The 17,497-nt window shown below is 47.1% G+C and overlaps 1 protein-coding gene across 7 annotated transcripts; it reads left to right on the plus strand.

The window, feature by feature from the left end:
• Positions 1-195: 195 nt before the first annotated feature.
• On the plus strand, positions 196-11,400 carry CLN3 (CLN3 lysosomal/endosomal transmembrane protein, battenin). 7 transcript variants are annotated; one of them, XM_070483948.1, is made up of 17 exons: positions 196-449; positions 1,426-1,612; positions 1,796-1,918; positions 2,072-2,147; positions 3,329-3,425; positions 4,482-4,553; positions 4,970-5,049; positions 5,188-5,273; positions 5,751-5,823; positions 5,909-6,052; positions 6,896-7,008; positions 7,791-7,837; positions 7,926-7,994; positions 8,086-8,141; positions 8,280-8,373; positions 10,785-10,925; positions 11,026-11,400. In XM_070483948.1, exons 3-17 carry the CDS (start codon positions 1,873-1,875, stop codon positions 11,143-11,145), a joined length of 1,314 nt encoding a protein of 437 aa, XP_070340049.1. In that variant the 5' UTR covers positions 196-449; positions 1,426-1,612; positions 1,796-1,872; the 3' UTR covers positions 11,146-11,400. The 7 variants fall into 7 exon arrangements, 6 of the variants coding, with proteins under 6 accessions (XP_070340049.1, XP_070340051.1, XP_070340050.1 ...); XR_011494002.1 differs by having other exon boundaries at positions 309-449; positions 8,299-8,373; XM_070483950.1 differs by lacking the exon at positions 10,785-10,925 and having other exon boundaries at positions 309-449.
• Positions 11,401-17,497: the final 6,097 nt, after the last annotated feature.

The raw sequence follows: 17,497 nt of genomic DNA on the forward strand, positions 1-17,497 counted from the left end.
GAGTGAGGAGGGGGCTGGTGAGAGCCCTGGCTTCTCATTTCAGCATCATTAGTGCTTCCCCGAGAGGAAGAAGGGACTGGATTGGTGACTCCAACGCCTGTTCCCTCGTCTGTGGTCATTCTTGTGAAACAAAACTTGGCTAAGCTTTGTATTGTGGTTATTTGTATCTACCCCCCACCCTCCTGTGAGTTCCTTGAGGGCAAAGGCCCTGTATGACATGTTGCTGAATTTCTAGATCCCTGCATGGGTAGTAGGACCCTAATTTTCATTGGTTGAGTGACCTGGGAAGCAGACCAAAGGGGGCACATTTCAAACAGCAGTCTGAATGCCTGGTGGTGAGAAAGAACTGGTAGAGTTGGGCACTAGTTGTTGGAAGTCCAAAGGAGAGATGAGCAGGGGAAGGATGTGATGAAGAAAATTCAGGATGCTGCTTTACCACCTAGAGGAAGGTAAGAGAATCAACTCCTTATTTGGGACCACATGAAGTGACCTTGATGTGCACCTCTTCCCCTAGTCCCATCTCAAGCCCCACTTTCCTAATTTCTTTTCTTTTCTTTTTTTGAGGAAAATTAGCCCTGAGCTAACATCTGCCACCAATCCTCCTCTTTTTGCTGAGGAAGATTGGCCCTGAGCTAACATCTGTGCCCATCTTCCTCTATTTTATATGTGGGATGCGGGCCACAGCATGGCTTGATGAGTGGTACCTAGGTCCATGCCTGGGATCTGGGCCAGCAAAGCCCAGGCAGCTGAAGCAGGGAGTGAACTTAACCACTGTGCCACCAGGCCGGCCCCTCCTAATTTCTAACTAGGGGAATTAGATGAGATCACAGAATCAGAATCTCGGGCCTTAGAATCAACTGGTCTGAGCACCCCTGATGCAGGCATGAATCCTGAAGCAGCCTTAATGGCTCCTTGCCTCTGGTGCTCTATTTCTTAATGCTAAAAGGGCCTCTGAGGTGACCTTCACGTCTCACACTGTATGATCATCAGTTAAGTTTCCTTTTTTGTACCTCAGTTTTCCCATTTGTAAAACCGGGGCTTGGACGACTACTGTGATATTCTTTGGTTCTAGGATAATTTGGGAGAAGGGATCACTGAACTCCTTGGATACTGCCAATAGATAGTTCATGAAATCCTCCTAAGTGGGTGTTATTTTTATTTTTGGTTTCTAAACCAATCTAAGGGCAACAGATAGGAATAAGTATGACCTGAAGCTGGCCCCCTTTGCTCCCAGCCAGAAACAGGCCTGTCTGAAACGAGTAGCCAGGTGACCATATTTGTTTCTGGCAAGAGAGGGCCTAGAGAGGAGCTGAAGCTGCTAACAGCCATGATTAGTGCTGGCACGATACGGTCAAGGTCTCGGGCGCTGCTAATCTAACGTCACCGCTCTTCTTGCCGATATCACTTGCTCCACTTTTAAACCAGCTCTTCGAGGGTCCCCCTAGTATGTCTCTGCTCCATGCCCCGAAGCTGGGAAGTCCTGAAACAAAGCCATAGAGAAGACCCGGAAGTGGTGAGGACCTCCAAGCACGTGATGGGAGACCCGCCTGTGCTGTCACATGACCCATCAACCTGGTGTTCCCGGGACAGGAATGTTCAGAAACTCTTAAAGGTACAAGCTGCCCGGCCCGCTGCTTTAGAGGGGGCGGGGGCAGAGTCCCACGGGTGGGGCGTGGTGGGGCGTTCCAGGGGGCGAGATGGAGCGCGGAGCGTGATGGATCGGCGGGCGCGAGTGCAGCAGGGAAGACGGAGCCGGAACTGGCCAATGAGGCGTTGATCTTCTCACCTGTCGCAGACCCTCATCCACCCTATCGGAACCAACTCTGAAATCTCGCTGACGCTGGACCCTTCGGGAGACCAGAACTTGATGCCATGGGAGGCTGTGCGGGCTCGCGGCGGCGTCTTTCGCATTCCGAAGGTGAGTATTCCCGCCCATCCTCAGCAGATAGACTGCCTCGGCCTGCGATCTTCCTGACAGGCTCGAGAACTGGCTCGGCCCCTGGAGAACACCTCTGGGGCCATCGTGCACCTGAGAGTGGGGTGGGGTCATGCCCACTTCTCGCCCTCGCAGAGGAGACCGCCCCGGAACCTCGGCCCCCTCTGCTGGACCGTAAGGGCGTCGATTGGAAGAACGCGGTGGGCTTCTGGTGAGTGGCCTGAAGAGTTCAGCAGAAGTAAAAATGGGATGGGAAAAGGGAGTTGAGCTGCGAAAAAGGAGCTGAAGCCACAAATATTTACTGAACCAGTTTGCCCTGCAGCCTGTAAGTTTCCCTAACTTCACTCATTTACTTAGCACCCTCACGTTTTGGCCAGATCCCCATACCACCTGGAGGATTACTTACTTCATGTTTTTACTTCAACCAGCCTTTCAATTTGTAAGTACATAGATTTTTTAAAAGAAAACTTTAAATCACTACTCGAGACGGAAAGCCAACATTTCCCTAATACATGTTTAAATAAATACATCGCTACTTTTTGAAAGATCATTCATCTACCTCCTAAATCATTCAGATACTGAGCCTTGGAAAATACTTCTCGCACTGACCTAAACATCCAGGTCTTGCATGGCAGATTGGGCTGGAGGTGACTTCCCATGGGACTCTGGAAGAGTCATATAATCCTCTAAGCCTCGGTTTCTCAGCAGTAAAATGAGAAAAGCAGTAGTAGCACTTCCTAGGATTGTGAAAAGGACACATGAGATCTCTGGTGCTGGAGCCGCTTTCCTTCCCATCACTGAGCACAGCACTGGGAGATGAGAGTAAGTGAACAAGATCCTTCATGGATCGTGAAGGACTTCGGTATGACCTTGTTTTGATCCCTACAGCACTCTGTGAGGTAGTCAGGAGAGAAATTTGTATCCCCATTTTACACATGAGTAGGCTGAGGCTGCTCAAGTAGGAAGTGGCAGACTTGGGACCTGAACATAGTCCTTTGGGTTTCAAGCCCCAGGATGTTTCTACTATACTGTAGGGCATCAGAGACACTGGAGCAGTGGATGAGAAATGCCCCAGGAACTGAATCATGGTGGGAGCTTGGAGGAAAGAGTCGTCAGGGATGACTTCCTTCTCTTCATGGGGGAGGTCTCAGAGATTAGATGTAAACCCAAGTCTGTAATCCCACAGACCATATTTCTAACCCTAACACTGAATGAAGATGGGGTCTGATGATAGAGAAAAAAGAGGGAGCTGATTGAAGGCACAGGTAAAGGGGAGGTTTTGTGCTAGGACTGTGGATAGATTGTAGGCCTGAAAGGAAGTTAAGATCTGTTCTTATATGTCAATTATATCTCAATAAAACTGGAGGAAAAAATCTGTCTTGCTCACTCCAGGCTCCTGGGCCTTTGCAACAACTTCTCATACGTGGTGATGCTCAGTGCTGCCCATGACATACTTAGCCACCAGAGGGCACCCGGGAACCAGAGCCACGTAAGTGACGCTCTCTCCTACCACCATCATATTTAGTCCCTAGGTGAAGATGAGGGAGTCACCCTGGGGCAGAGGCCCCCTTGAAAAAGTCGTGGAGGTGCTGGTCCGGTGGCACAGGGGTTAAGTTCGCAGGTTCCGCTTTGGTGGCCTGGAGTTCACCGGTTCAGATCCCGGGTGCAGACATGGCACTGCTTGGCAAGCCATACTGTGGTAGGCGTCCCACATATAAAGTAGAGGAAGATGGGCACAAATGTTAGCTCAGGGCTAATCTTCCTCACAAAATTAATTAATTAATTTAAAAAAAGAAAAGAAAAAGTCATGGAATGGGGTGGCCAGGGGGTGGGGCAAGGGGGCTAAAATTCCCAGTCTCCCAGACCTCAGAGCAGGAAGGGTCTTTAAGAATCATTGGGTGCCAGGTGTACAAACTCAGTTGTTGGCTGGGTAGGACCATGGTCTATGGCAGGGTTTTTTAATCTCAGCACTGTTGACGTGTCGGGCTGGATAATTCTTTGTTGTGGGGCTTTCCTGTGCATTGTATGTTTAGCAACATACCTAGCCTCTACCCATTGGATGCCAATAGCATACCACACCCTACCTCCTCCAACTTGTGACAACTAGGAATGTCTCTAGACATTGGCAAATGTTCCCTGGGGAGTAGAATCACCTTCAGTTGAGAACCTTCTGTCTATGATGAGCTGGAAGGCACATGGCCAAGGGGAGCAGCTGCCATTTTGCAGATCCAGCAGGGAATTTGGCTTAGGCTTAGGGTTAGGGGATCAGATTTTCTGGAAACTCAAATTTCTTAATGAAAGCTTTTGAATGTGTTACCCAAATAAAGTCCATTTACAGGGCCGTCTTTGGCCTGTGGGTCATTAGCTTGAGGTTTCTATGGAAACCTCCCTGTCCCCATTGTGCACATACAGAAACTGAAGTCCCAACAGGCCAGTGTTGACCCAAGGTCATGCTTCACGTTAGAGCAGTGCTGGGACTGGAGCCAGGCCCTGTTTGTCTGTACTCCTGCCTCCTTGGGTGAAAGACTTTCTTCTCTCCCATCAGGTGGACCCAGGCCCAACGCCCACCCCCCACAATAGCTCATCTCGATTTGACTGCAACCCTGTCTCCACGGCTGTGAGTACCCATCTAGTCCTCCCCTTATCCAGGCCCTGTGGGTCTACACACCACCTTTACCCACTCAGCACCTAGTTGGGACTGTCCTGATTGTAATAATTAAGACTGCCATTTACTGAGCCCTTTCTGTGTGTAGTATATTGTGTGGTCATTTAATCCACACAATAGTACTGTGAGCTAGGCACTATAATCATCCCCATTTTTCAGATGGGGAAACTAAAGCTCAGAGAATGTGAATGCCTTGACACACAGCTAAGGAGCGGCAGAGCTGGGATTTGAACCCAGATCTGTCTCACTTCAGATAGCAGATAGTTTGTAGCAGGTCTAATTGGCTAGTCCCTTTCTTTCCTTGGCCACTTGGTTGGGAGGTTTGTCCCTGGGAAGTTCTGGGGTTTCACTCTGTTCTCTTATCCTAGGCAGTGCTCCTGGCAGACATCCTCCCTACCCTTGCCATCAAATTACTGGCTCCTCTTGGCCTTCATCTGCTGCCCTACAGGTCTGGTAGGGGTGGCAGGAGGAAGGGCAGGTGGAATCTGAGAGTGGGGAGGCTGGGAGGGTAAAGGAGGTGGGGGGAGGCCTGGGGAGCTGAGAGCAGAAGCTGACTTTTCCCTTCCCTCCCCTGTCTCCCCCTCAGCCCCCGGGTTTTTGTCAGTGGGGTTTGTGCTGCTGGAAGCTTCATCCTGGTTGCCTTTTCTCATTCAATGGGGACCAGCCTGTGTGGTAAGCGTGAGGTGTTGTGTCAGGTGAGGGGCCCAGAGAAACCACAACAGAGCATTTGTGGGAGTGGTCTCCCCAGCTTCCCAGAGGAAAGGGATTATTTTTGTAACCATCAGAAACCTGCTAGGACTGTGAAATGAGGTCAATTTGGAGGGGCAGTTGGGGAAGATGGAAGGAAGTGGATGGATTAGATGGAGATTGAGATGAGCAGAGTCACCAAGACTCTATGAAGAGGGCGGAGAAGGTGTCAAGGATGAGTTCTTGCTCCTGGTTTGACCACTGGGTGGATATAGGTCTCATTCCCTATGAGAGGATGGGCAGAAGATGGGGTTGGTTCATCTTCAGAGCTGGAGCCCAGCCTGACCAAGGGATCTGTTTTTAGCCCCTCTGAGCTCATGCAGAGGTGGCCATGGCCAGACATCTCAGGGGACTGGGGCTGTCAGGGAAAGGCTAGCTATGCTGTGCCTGTCCTCTCCCCAGGTGTGGTCTTGGCTAGCATCTCATCAGGTCTGGGGGAGATCACCTTCCTCTCACTCACCGCCTTCTACCCCAGGTAAGCAGGCAGAGCAAGGATGAGGGAGAGGAAGTCCCACTGCTGACTTTGGTCCTTCTTAGTGCTCCTGTGTTCTCCTTCTCAGGGCTGTGATCGCCTGGTGGTCTTCAGGTACTGGAGGAGCAGGGCTGCTGGGGGCATTGTCTTACTTGGGCCTCACCCAGGCTGGCCTCTCCCCCCAGCACACCCTACTGTCCATGCTGGGTATCCCCGCCCTGATGCTGGCCAGGTAAGCAGCCCTGGGCTGGGAGGAAGGGGGGTGCACAGAGAGAGAACTTGATCATGATCCCAACCTTCAGATCCCTACAGCCTTGTTAGGAGGGGATGTGGGTTCTGGACTCTGACAGGCCCAGGTTTGAGTTCTGGAGCCATGACTTGTTAGCTGTGTAGAGTAGGACGAGTTGCTTCACCTCGCTGACCCTCTATTTCCCCATATGTCACCGGGTGGTAGTTCTCCTTGCTTCCCCATGAGGTGACTTTCGTGAAGCATCCAATATATTGTGATTCCCAAGATGATTTGAGGGGGACAAGGATGGACTTTATTTTGCTAGTTTTGTGTGTATTTCCATGTGTATTAGGAAAAATATTTTATCTAGTGAATCAAACCTGTGATTTCACAGATCATTGCTTAGGACAAGGCCATGTAGAAAAAGTGAATCAATTTAGAGGAAAATATTAAGTAAAAAAGATTGTATACAGGAGGAATGTGGATATGGTGAATATCATGAAGGCAAAACATGAGTGACTGAAATTTGGGACATTCTTGCCCAGCACAGAAGGAGCACATAGTAAATGGTAGCTAGAGCAATCATTAGAATAGTAATGACATGGAAACAGAGCTGACTCGCGTGGTGTGAGTCAGGAGTCAGAATGAGGGCCCATGGGTAGAAGCAACAAGGAGACAAATTTCAGCCCAAGAGAAGGAAGCCTTTTTCCACAGTTGGAGCTCTCTGGCTGAGGATCACATGCTTTGGGGGAGTGTAGAAGTGAGGGGATGGCTGCCCTGGGAGGGAGTGGCCTTTCCAGCCCTGCAGAGGCTCTTTGATTTCATCTCCATTCTGCCCACTCCTAGCTATTTCTTTTTGCTCACATCTCCTGGGCCCCAGGACCCTGGAGGGGAAGAAGAGGCAGAGACAGCAGCTCGGCAGCCGCTGATAAGCAGTGAGGCCCCCGAGTTGAAGCCAGGTAGGAGACACAGTTGTTCAGAGGGGTCACTTTCTCTCTCTGAGTTTTAGTCTCTTCCTGTCTACAGTGGACGCAGTCAGGAGGGGAAGGGGACGGGCGTGCTGGGTATGGTAAGAGCCAGTCACATCTAGTTTAAGAAATACTCATTGAGTTCCTCCTATGTGCCAGGCCTGCCATTCACTGGGGGTGCAGTAGCGACTAAGACAAGGAAATGAGATGGATTCGTAAACAAATAACAGAGTCAGAAACATGTTATTTTCACATATTGCTTAAGTGCTGGAAGAACATAACACAGTTTTGTGCTAGAAAATGACAACTAGGGGGCAATGGAGAGGGGCCTTAGAGAAGGTGGTGGTCCATGAAGGCCTTTTTGAAGATGTGTCTCTGGGCTCAAATATGAATGACAAGGAGTCAGCCCTGTGGACATTAGGGTGAACAGGTTCAAGGCAGAGGGAACAGCAAGTGCTAAGGCCCTGCAGTAGGAATGAGCTTGGCGTTCAAAAAACAGAAGGGGCCGATATGCCTGGGATGGAGATATACAGCCCTTGAGCTGTACAGGAGCCATCCAGAGGTCTCACCTGGTTAGTTCATTTTTTTTTTTTAATTGTGGTAAAATATATGTAACATGAAGTTCACCAATTTAACCATTTCTGATTGTACAATCCAGTGGCATTACGTGCATTCACACTGTTGTGTCAGCTGGGTGATTCTTACACACCAGCACCCCTTCGCTGAGTCAATGTGCCCATCTCACCTGCCCTTCTCTCCCTGCTCCCCTGCAGACTACAGCCCAAACCTCTCCCTTCAAGAAAGATGGACCGTGTTCAAGGTATGGCTAGTGGCTGTGGCGTGTGCCCTGTGCCCTGTGGCCAGCGCCTGTCTCCCAGCCTTCTTCTCATGTCTTCTGACTCTTCCAGGGCCTGCTGTGGCACATCATCCCCTTGGTCGTGGTTTACTTTGCTGAGTATTTCATCAATCAGGGACTTGTGAGTGAGGGCTCCTGGGAGGGGTGTGGAAGTAGTGATAGAGGAGGACCCACATATCCCCGTCCGGCTCCCTGTCTGTTCTTTACTACAGTTTGAGCTCCTCTTCTTTCGGAACACATCCCTGAGTCACGCTCAGCAGTACCGCTGGTGAGAAGAGTGAGGGTGGGTGGCGGGACGGGCAGTGGGCTGAAAGGGCCCCTTGATGATAAGAATGGGGGTTTGGAGGGGCTGCCCTGCCGATTAGCCTGCGGAGGGGCCTCCTCCTACTCCCTGCCCCTATCTAAGGTATCAGATGCTGTACCAGGCTGGCGTCTTTGCCTCCCGCTCTTCTCTCCGCTGCTGTCGCATCCGCTTCACATGGGCCCTGGCCCTGCTGCAGGTACCAAGACCCTCGCCCTCACTCCCTACCCACCTTGGCTCCCAGTTTCCCTGGGCCCCGAGGCTTCCCTCCCTCAGCAGGAAGTATTTATTGCACATTGTCATGCTCTAAGCACAAGGAACAGAGGCCAGCAAGGCCCTGTGTAAAATGTGTGACCTCAGGAGCCAGACAAACCTGGATGCAAATCCCAGCTTCTGTACCCAGTAGCTGTGTGACTTAGGGCAGGTCTCTGAACCAGTCTGAGCCTAGGTTTCCTCATCTATAAATCGGGTGTGGCCAACATCTACTTCTAAGGGTAGTTGTAGGAAATGGTGATGAGAAGAATGAAAGAACAAGATTTTGTATTGTGTTTAATCAGCTAGAAGCACTTAATGATTATTTGCACAAGCTCATGCCGAGACACAGGCTTTCAAATAATGTTGTAACAATAAGAAAAGGTACAGGGGCCGGCCCGGTGGTGCAGCAGGTAAGTTCGCACGTTCTGCTTCTTGCCAGTTCGGATCCCAGGTGCGGACATGGCACCGCTTGGCAAAGGCCATGCTGTGGTAGGTGTCCCAAGTATAAAGTAGAGGAAGATGGGCATGGATGTTAGCTCAGGGCCAGTCTTCCTCAGCAAAAAAGAGGAGGATTGGCAGTAGTTAGCCCAGGGCTAATCTTCCTCAAAAAAAAAGAAAAAGAAAGAAAATGTTCACTCTGTTCTGGATGGTTAATGATAATAGAAGCAGTGACGTTGTAGTCAATGGGTTATTTGTCTCAAGATTGGTGAGCAAATTGAACCACACACAGCGAAAGTAGTCTAAAGCTTTAAGTAAACAGACACCATTCCCTACAACAGTCTAACAAAAGTAGTTTCACAGAACCAGCATCCACTGTTTCTAGGTCGCATGTCTACAGCCCTTGAAGGTCACTTAAAATAAACCTTCAATGATTACGGGAGAGTCCTTTGTTGTTTTTAGTAAACTTAATTCAATTCTATGATAACAAGATAAGACTAAGTATAAATTACACTTTAATGTTATGGCAATAGCAGGTAAGTGTTCTCTTTCTTCCTTTTTATCTTAAGCAGGACTGCCAGCTTAGGGCTTTGTACCCCCGAAGTCCCAAGTTGTTGTGTCAACACTTGTTTTTTTTTTTAAAGATTGGCACCTGACCTGACATCTGTTGCCAGTCTTCTTTTTTTCTTCTCCTTCTTCTTTTTCCCAAAGTCCCCCGGTACTAGTTGTGAGTGCCTCTGGTTGGGCTATGCGAGATACCGCCTCAGCATGGCCTGACGAGAGGTACCATGTCTGCGCCCAGGATCCGAACCCATGAAACCCTGGGCCGCCGAAGTGGAGCGCATGAACTTAACCACTCGGCCATAGGGCTGGCCCCTGCGTCAACACTTCTTAACTCAGGCTTCTTCATGAGATTCAACTAAAATGTGTAGCTTATGATTTTAGCTATAATTTTAACCAAGGCTGCTTCGTAGAAATAGGGACTTATAATCATTTAATTCCATTACAGAAAGCGCCTAGCTAATGCCACAGATGAAAGTGTTTGGAGTGTTTCACCCATCACATTAGTATTACCAGGGCATGCTTTAAATGCAGATCACCTCAGACTGAATGAATTAGAACCTCTGAGGGCGAGGCCTTGTGGGTACCAAGATCCCCAGGTGATCCTCATGTGCATCAAGCGTGTGAACCACCGTGGTGACCTACACACTGGGAAGGCAACCCTGTGGGCTCAGGGCTGGGATAGCGGGATCCCCTGAGGGGCTGGGGCACAGAGGAGGGACCTACACCCTCTCAACCTCAGCACTACTGACATTTGGGGCCGTATCCTTCTTTGTTGTGCGGCTGTAGGATGTTGAGCGGCATCTAGTGGCCTCTATCCACTAGATGTTGGTAGCAAACCGCCCCCCTCTTCCCCGCCCCGGGCAATTCTGACAACCAAGACCATTTCCAGACGTTGTCAGATGTCCCCTGGGCAGCAAAATCACCTCCGATTGAGAAACATTGATTTAACCATAGCCTCAGGATGGTAAAATGGGGGGAACCCTTGGGAGAAGGAAATGAGATCATGGGAGTGAGAGTGATCCTGATCCCAGCTGAGGCTGTGAGTGGTGGTGACTAGGAGATGCCAAGTGAGGGAGGGTGGATAGCATTCCCAGCGGTAGGAGTGACATGAGCACAGGGCGGGAGGGGGAAGAGACCTACAAGGCCTAGGGGGCTGGGAATGAGGTAGGGAGAAGGCTTCACCCAGATCCCAGAGTCTGGGATGCCAGCTGGGTGTTGGGGTTGATCTAGGCCTGTCAGCTCTCTCCCTCATCAGCGTCTCCCAGACCCAGGGGCCACTGGACAGGGTGGCAGCCTCCCTTCCTGTCTGCCTCTGGTCCCAGACTCAGCCCTCCCCTCTGCCTGCACCCACAGTGCCTCAACCTGGCCTTCCTGCTGGTGGACGTGTGGTTTAGCTTCCTGCCAAGCATCTACCTTGTCTTCCTGATCATTCTGTATGAGGGGCTCCTGGGGGGTGCAGCCTATGTGAACACCTTCCACAATATTGCCTTGGAGGTCAGCACCAGCTGGGCGAGGGCAGTGGGTGGCCTCTCTGGGAAAGCCCAGGGCAGAAGTGTCTAGGACAAGCCTCACCCGTGCACCCCACCCTCCCCAGACCAGTGATGAGCACCGGGAATTTGCCATGGCAGCTGCCTGTATCTCCGACACTTTGGGGATCTCCCTGTCAGGGCTCCTGGCCCTGCCTCTGCACGACTTCCTCTGCCACCTCTCCTGACGTTCCGGCTTCTTGGGACACAGAACACACTGACCTGGGCCTGCACTGATGGGCAGTCAGGTCAGACACCTGGGCCCACAGCCCAGCGCCCATCCATGAGCTCTGACCCTGGACTTCCCCGCACAGCTGGGCTGCAGAAAAGTGCTGATTCCCCTTTGAGCGAGGGGCAGCAACCTTCTCCTGCTCCCATGCTGGTCTCCAGGAGTTTGTTCCTAACATTATGGCTTCGGAATAAATGCCTATTTTGTCAATTGACTCTTGTGCCATTTTTCTCCTTGAAAAAATTTTTCTTTTATTATAAAAGTAATACAAGCCCACTTTGGAATGTATACAGGAGAGTGTAAAGAAAGCATTTCAGCAGATTTCTACCTAGTCTTTGAGGCTTTACTTATTTATTAATTCATTTATTTATTCATTGATTCATTCACTGTATGAGGCAATCTATACACATTTTTTCCCAACATATAAGTTTTCAAACAAAGAAGTTGAAAGAATTGGGACTCAAGTCTGCACCACCTGAGTTCTGCAATGAACATTTCACTATAGAGGCTTTCTTAAGTACCCAACTTTCTGTCCAAATCAGTCCATTCGTCAGTCCATCTTATTGTTGTGATGCATTTCAGAGTCAGAGGCTGGTTTCAATGCACTTCCCTCTAAACACTTCAGCATGCAGATTATTAACTAGAGTCAAGTATTTTTGCAGGGTCCTTTTTTGGGTACAATTTATACACAGTAAAATGCACAAATCTTGGGGCCGGCCCCGTGGCTGAGTGGTTAAGTTTGCGCGCTCTGCTTTGCAGGCCCACGGTTTCACTGGTTCGGATCCTGGGCCTGGACCTAGCGCCGCTCATAAAGCCGTGCTGAGGCAGCATCCCACATAGCACAAGTGGAAGGACCCACATTGTCTTGTTAACATACAGATTGCTGGGCCCACACCCAGGGGCTCTGACTGAGGAAGTCTGGGGTGGAGGCCAAGAATACGCATTTCTGTCATAGACCTAGGTGCCGCCGATGCTGCTGTGCTCGGCACCACACTTTGAGGACCACTGAATTATACTTTTCATTTAAAAAAATTCTTTATAAGCCTTTTTTTTTCTTTCCACTTCAAAAAACTTAAAAGTCTGCTATTCAGGCCAGGAACTGTTTTGTAGGCTATATAAAAATAGGTTTCATTTTGATGAGTGCATAATATTTCATCACAATGGATCTTTACAACTGAGTCATTCTATTAATGTTGGCCATTTAGCTTGTTTCCATTTATTGTTATTATTAAAAGTAACCCTTTGTGCATTAGCTATTTTTTTATACATGGAGTATTTCTTTAGGATAGATTCTCAAAAGTGAAGTTGGTAGGAAGGAGTATCTTTTAGGTTGTTGCTGTGTCACTACATTGTTTTGTGAAAGGTTTTTTGTTTGTTTTGCCAGTTTACATGCACCAGTTGTGTGTGTGTGCTTCACAGCACTGGGTATAATGATTTTTAATTCTTTGCTAAGTAGATGAGTGAAAACACATTCAATCTTGATTATTTTAAAAAACTTTAACAGCTTTATTTTATTTTTTTATTTTTGTAGGTTTTTTTCTGCTTTTTTACTCCCCAGATCCCCCAATATATAGTTGTATATGTTAGTTGTGGGTCCTTCTAGTTGTGGCATGTGGGACGCCGCCTCACCGTGACCTGATGAGCGGTGCCATGTCCGTGCCCAGGATCCAAACCGGCGAAACCCTGGGCTGCCGAAGCAAAGAGTACGAACTTAACCACTCAGCCACAGGGCCGGCCCCTTAACAGCTTTGTTGAGATATGCTTCACATAGCATAGAATTAGTTTTCAGTATAATCAAACATATGTGTGACCATCACCACAATCAACTTTGGAATGCCTTTATCACATCAGAAAGAAAGCCTGTACCCTTAAGCTATCACCTTTCATCTACCCATAGCCGTAAGAAACCACCAGTCTGCTCTCTGTCTCTATGGATTTCCCTATGCTGGGCATTTCGTATGAAAGGGAGTCATATAATATGTAGTCTTTTGTGACTGGTTTCTGTCATTTAGCATGATATTTTCAAGGTTCATCCTTGTCGTAGCATGTGTCAGTACTTTATTCCTTTTTATGGCTGAATATTATTCCATTGTATGGATATGCAACATTTTGTTTATCAATTCATCAGTGGATAGACTTTTGGGTTGTTTCCATTTTTTTTGGCTATGATGAACAATGTTGCTATAAACATTTATGTAAAGGTTTTGTGTGGACATATGTTTTCATTTCTCTTGAGTAATATCTAGGAGTAGAATTGCTGGGTCATGTGGTAACTCTATGTTTAATCCTTTGAGGAACTGCCAGGATGTTTTCCAAAGTGGCTACACCATTTTACATTCTACCAGCAGCGTATGAGGGTTCTAATTCTCCACCTCCTCACTAGTATTCGCTATGTTCCTTTTTTGTTTGGTTTTGTGCTTTGTTTTATTATAGCCATCTAGTGGGTGTGAAGTGGTACCTCATTGTGGTTTTGATTTGCATTTCCCTGATGGCTAATGATTTTGAGCATCTTTTCACGTGCCTATTGGCTGTTTGTGTACCTTCTTTGGAGAAAAATGTCTGGTCAGATCCTTTGCCCATTTTTTAATTGGACTATTTGCCTTTTTATTTTTGAGTTGTAAGAGTTCTTTATATATTCTAGATACAAGTCCCTTATTACATACGTGATTTGCAAATATTTTCTCCCACTGTTTGTTGTCTTCTTGCTTGATGGTGTCATTTAATGCAAAACATTTTTTAATTTTGTTGAAGTCCAATTTATCCATCTTTTCTTTGGTTGCTTATGCTTTTGGCGACGTATCTAAGAAACTATTGCCAAATCCAACGTCATGAACAATTACCCCTATGTTTTCTTCTGAGAGTTTTATAGTTTTAGCTCTTACATTTAGGTCTTTGATCCATTTTGAGATGGGGTGTTTTTTTTTTTTGCTTTTGGGTTTTTGGATTTTCTTTTGCATGTGGTGTGACGTAAGGGTCTGTGCAGAAAAGAGTTAACATAGCGAGCCTAAACTAATAAGCTTGTAAAAGCCTCCTTGCAAGGTTGGCCCCTTGGGTGGAGTTTGGGAACTTAGATTTCAGGAGGATTCCCACCATTAACTGCTAAGAGTGGCTCATACTGACTAACCTGTTTGTACAAACAATATGGGGGTTTTTTTTGTGGGTTTTTTTTTTTTTTTTTGAGGACGATTAGCCCTGAGCTAACATCTGCTGCCAATCCTCCTCTTTCTGCTGAGGAAGACGGGCCCTGAGCTAACATCCGTGCCCATCTGCCTCTACTTTATATATGGGACGCCTGCCACAGCATGGCTTGCCACATGGTGCATAGATCTGTGTCTGGGATATCCAGGATATGAACCGGCGAACCTCAGGCCACCAAAGCGGAACGTGCAAACTTAACCACTGCACCACTGGGCCAGAGCCTAAACAATATGGTTTTGTCAACCTTAAAAATAAAGCAGCCAGTTATTTTACCAGCAAAACAAATTTATACGGGATAGCCAAAGAATTTCAATTTGGTATTTGCATGCAATGGCAGACCATAGGCAAATCCAACAAATAAGGGAGAGGAATGTTATTTTATAGAGAAAAAGGAGGAAATTGGGAGGAGTTGTTTTAAAACAAAAGTCCATTGGAGAAAAGCAAGAATTCAGGGTGGTGACAGTTTCTCATTGCCTGACTTGCTGGGATAGTCGATTTCTGTTTGGGATGTACTGGTACATTTCTTCCTGTAATTAACGATTTTTTCCTGTTGATGACTTCTGTTAGGGTCTGTAATTGATGATTCTTTCTATGGAGGACTTCCTTCTTTTGGGGTCTGTAATTGACTATCTTTCCTGTAATTGACCTTCAGTAGCACTGCATGGGAGCTGCCCTTCCAGCCTCCTAACACCACTTTAGATGAGGTTTTCCTTTATTAATGTTCACAGTTTATGCTGAACATCTACTTTTCTTCTGGGAGTCTGGAATTTTGGTATGTGCAGTGCCTATGTGACCAACCCCCAATGAGCACCCTGGCACTGAGTCTCCAATGAGCTTCCCTAGTTGCCAACATTTCACATACATCGCAACTCTTTGCTGGGGGAACTGAGTATAGCCTATGTGACTCCACTGGGAGAGGACCCTTGGAGGTTTCCATCTGGTTTCCCTCAGACTCTACCCCATGTGCCTGCCTTTTCTCTTTGCTGATTTTGCTTTCTTTCCTTTTGCTGTAATAAGTCATAGCCAAGAGTATGACTATATGCTGGGTTTTGTGAGTCTTCCTAGTGAATCATCAAAGCTGAGGGTGGTCTTGGAGACCTCCAACATGGGATCCAACTTCATTCTTTTGCATGTGGATATCCAGTTGTCCCAGCACCATTTGTTGAAAAGACTTTCCCTGTTGATTTGTTTTGGCACCTTGTTGAAAATCACTTGACTGTAAATATGGGGACCTTTTTCTGAACTCTCAATTTGATTCCACTGAATATATGTTTATTCCTATGCCAGTAAAATAATGTCTTGATTACTGTAGTTTTGTAATGAGTTTTTGAAATTGGGAAGTGTGAATCTGTTACCGAACCTGAAGTGAGTTCACTCTGCCGTTGCGCAACAAGCCAATCTCTGACACCGGGTGTGGTGGAAGAAAGTAGGAATTTTATTTTTGCACAGCGCTGAGCAAGGAGAGAGGGCAGCTAACGCTGAAATCCCAAACTCCCCGAAAAGCTAAAAGGAAGGGTTTTTATTTGGGGTTTTAGATTGGGGAGGGGGAGCATATGGCCTTGCTGGTCAGAGCTTTCCCACCAGCCTGTCTTTGGCCTTGAGACTACTTGATGAGAGGAGGGAGCCGTGCTTGTCCTTGACGGTGTCTGTCTCCATGGAGGATAGTGGATTCTGGAGCCAGGAAGCCAGAGAATAAGCAGGGAATGAGTGTTTTGGTTTTAACCCCATATATGCTGGGTTTAATGTGGGGAAACTGATATCAGGGTCAGTATCAAATCCTCCAACTTTGTTCTTCTCTTTCAGAATTGTTTTATGAATTTTAGGGTAAGTTTGTCAATCTCTGCAAAGAAGGTAGCTGTGATTTTAATAGGAATTATATTAAATCTGTAGATCATTTGGGAATTACTGCCATCTTAACAATATTAACTCGTTGTCTTTTTTTTAAAGATTGGCACCTGAGCTAACAACTGTTGCCAATCTTTTTTTTCCTGCTTTTTCTCCTCAAATCCCCCCAGTATATAGTTGCATATTTTTTTTTTAGTTGTAAGTCCTTCTAGTTGTGGGATGTGGGATGCCACCTCAGCATGGCCTAATGAGTGGTGCCATGTCCATGCCCAGGATCCAAACCAGTGAAACCCTGGGCCACCAAAGCGGAGCGCACGAACTGAACCACTCGGCCACCAGGCCAGCACCATATTAACTCTTCTGATCCATGAACATGCAATGTCTTTCTACTTATTTAGTTCTTTATTTTCTTTGAGCAATGCTTTGTAGTTTTCAGAGTATACATTTTGCACTTCTTTTGTTAAATTTATTCCTAAGTATGTTATTTTTTTTAGTGCTTTTGTAAATGGAATTGTTTTTTTTTTAAGATTTTTTAAAATTTTTTCCTTTTTCTCCCCAAAGCCCCCCAGAACATAGTTGTATATTCTTTGTTATGGGTCCTTCTAGTTGTGGCATGTGGGACGCTGCCTCAGTGTGGTTTGATGAGCAGTGCCATGTCCGCGCCCAGGATTCGAACCAATGAAACACTGGGCCGCCTGCAGCCGAGCACGCGAATTTAACCACTTGGCCACGGGGCCAGCCCCGGAATTGTTTTCTTAATTTCACTTTTGGATTATTCATTACAATTGATTTTTGTCTATTGATTTTTTACCCTTCAACGTTGCTGAACTCATTATTAGTTCTAGGTTTCTGGTAGATTCCTCAGGATTTTCTATATACAAGACAATGTCCCCTGCAAGCCTTTCTAATCTAGATGCCTTTTATTTCACTTTATTGCCTAATTGCCCTGGCTAGAACCTCTGGTACAACATTGAATAGAAGTAGGAAGAGTGGACATCCTCGTCTTCTTCCCAATCTTAGGGGAAAAGCTTTCAGTCTTTCATCATTAAGTATGATGTTAGCTGTGGGGTTTTTGTAGATGCCCTTTAACATACGGAGGAAGCTCCCTTCTGTTCCTAGTGTGTTAAGTGTTTTATCACGAGGGGTTTTATTTTTGTTTTGTTTGTTTTGTTTTTGAGGAAGATAAGCCCTGAGCTAACATCTGCTGCCAATCCTCCTCTTTTTTGCTGAGGAAGACTGGCCCTGAGCTAACATCCATGCCCATCTTC

This window comes from Equus asinus, chromosome 14 (assembly GCF_041296235.1).
Source record: "Equus asinus isolate D_3611 breed Donkey chromosome 14, EquAss-T2T_v2, whole genome shotgun sequence".
Classification (NCBI taxonomy): Eukaryota; Metazoa; Chordata; class Mammalia; order Perissodactyla; family Equidae; genus Equus; species Equus asinus.

Bases quoted from the DNA above. Each gene is read 5' to 3' on its own strand.
- CLN3 (XM_070483948.1), top strand. From the start codon at position 1,873: ATGGGAGGCTGTGCGGGCTCGCGGCGGCGTCTTTCGCATTCCGAAG. The intron at 7,009-7,790 runs GTAGGAGACACA...GCTCCCCTGCAG, and splicing joins GGCCCCCGAGTTGAAGCCAG to ACTACAGCCCAAACCTCTCC. The intron at 10,926-11,025 runs GTCAGCACCAGC...CACCCTCCCCAG, and splicing joins TCCACAATATTGCCTTGGAG to ACCAGTGATGAGCACCGGGA.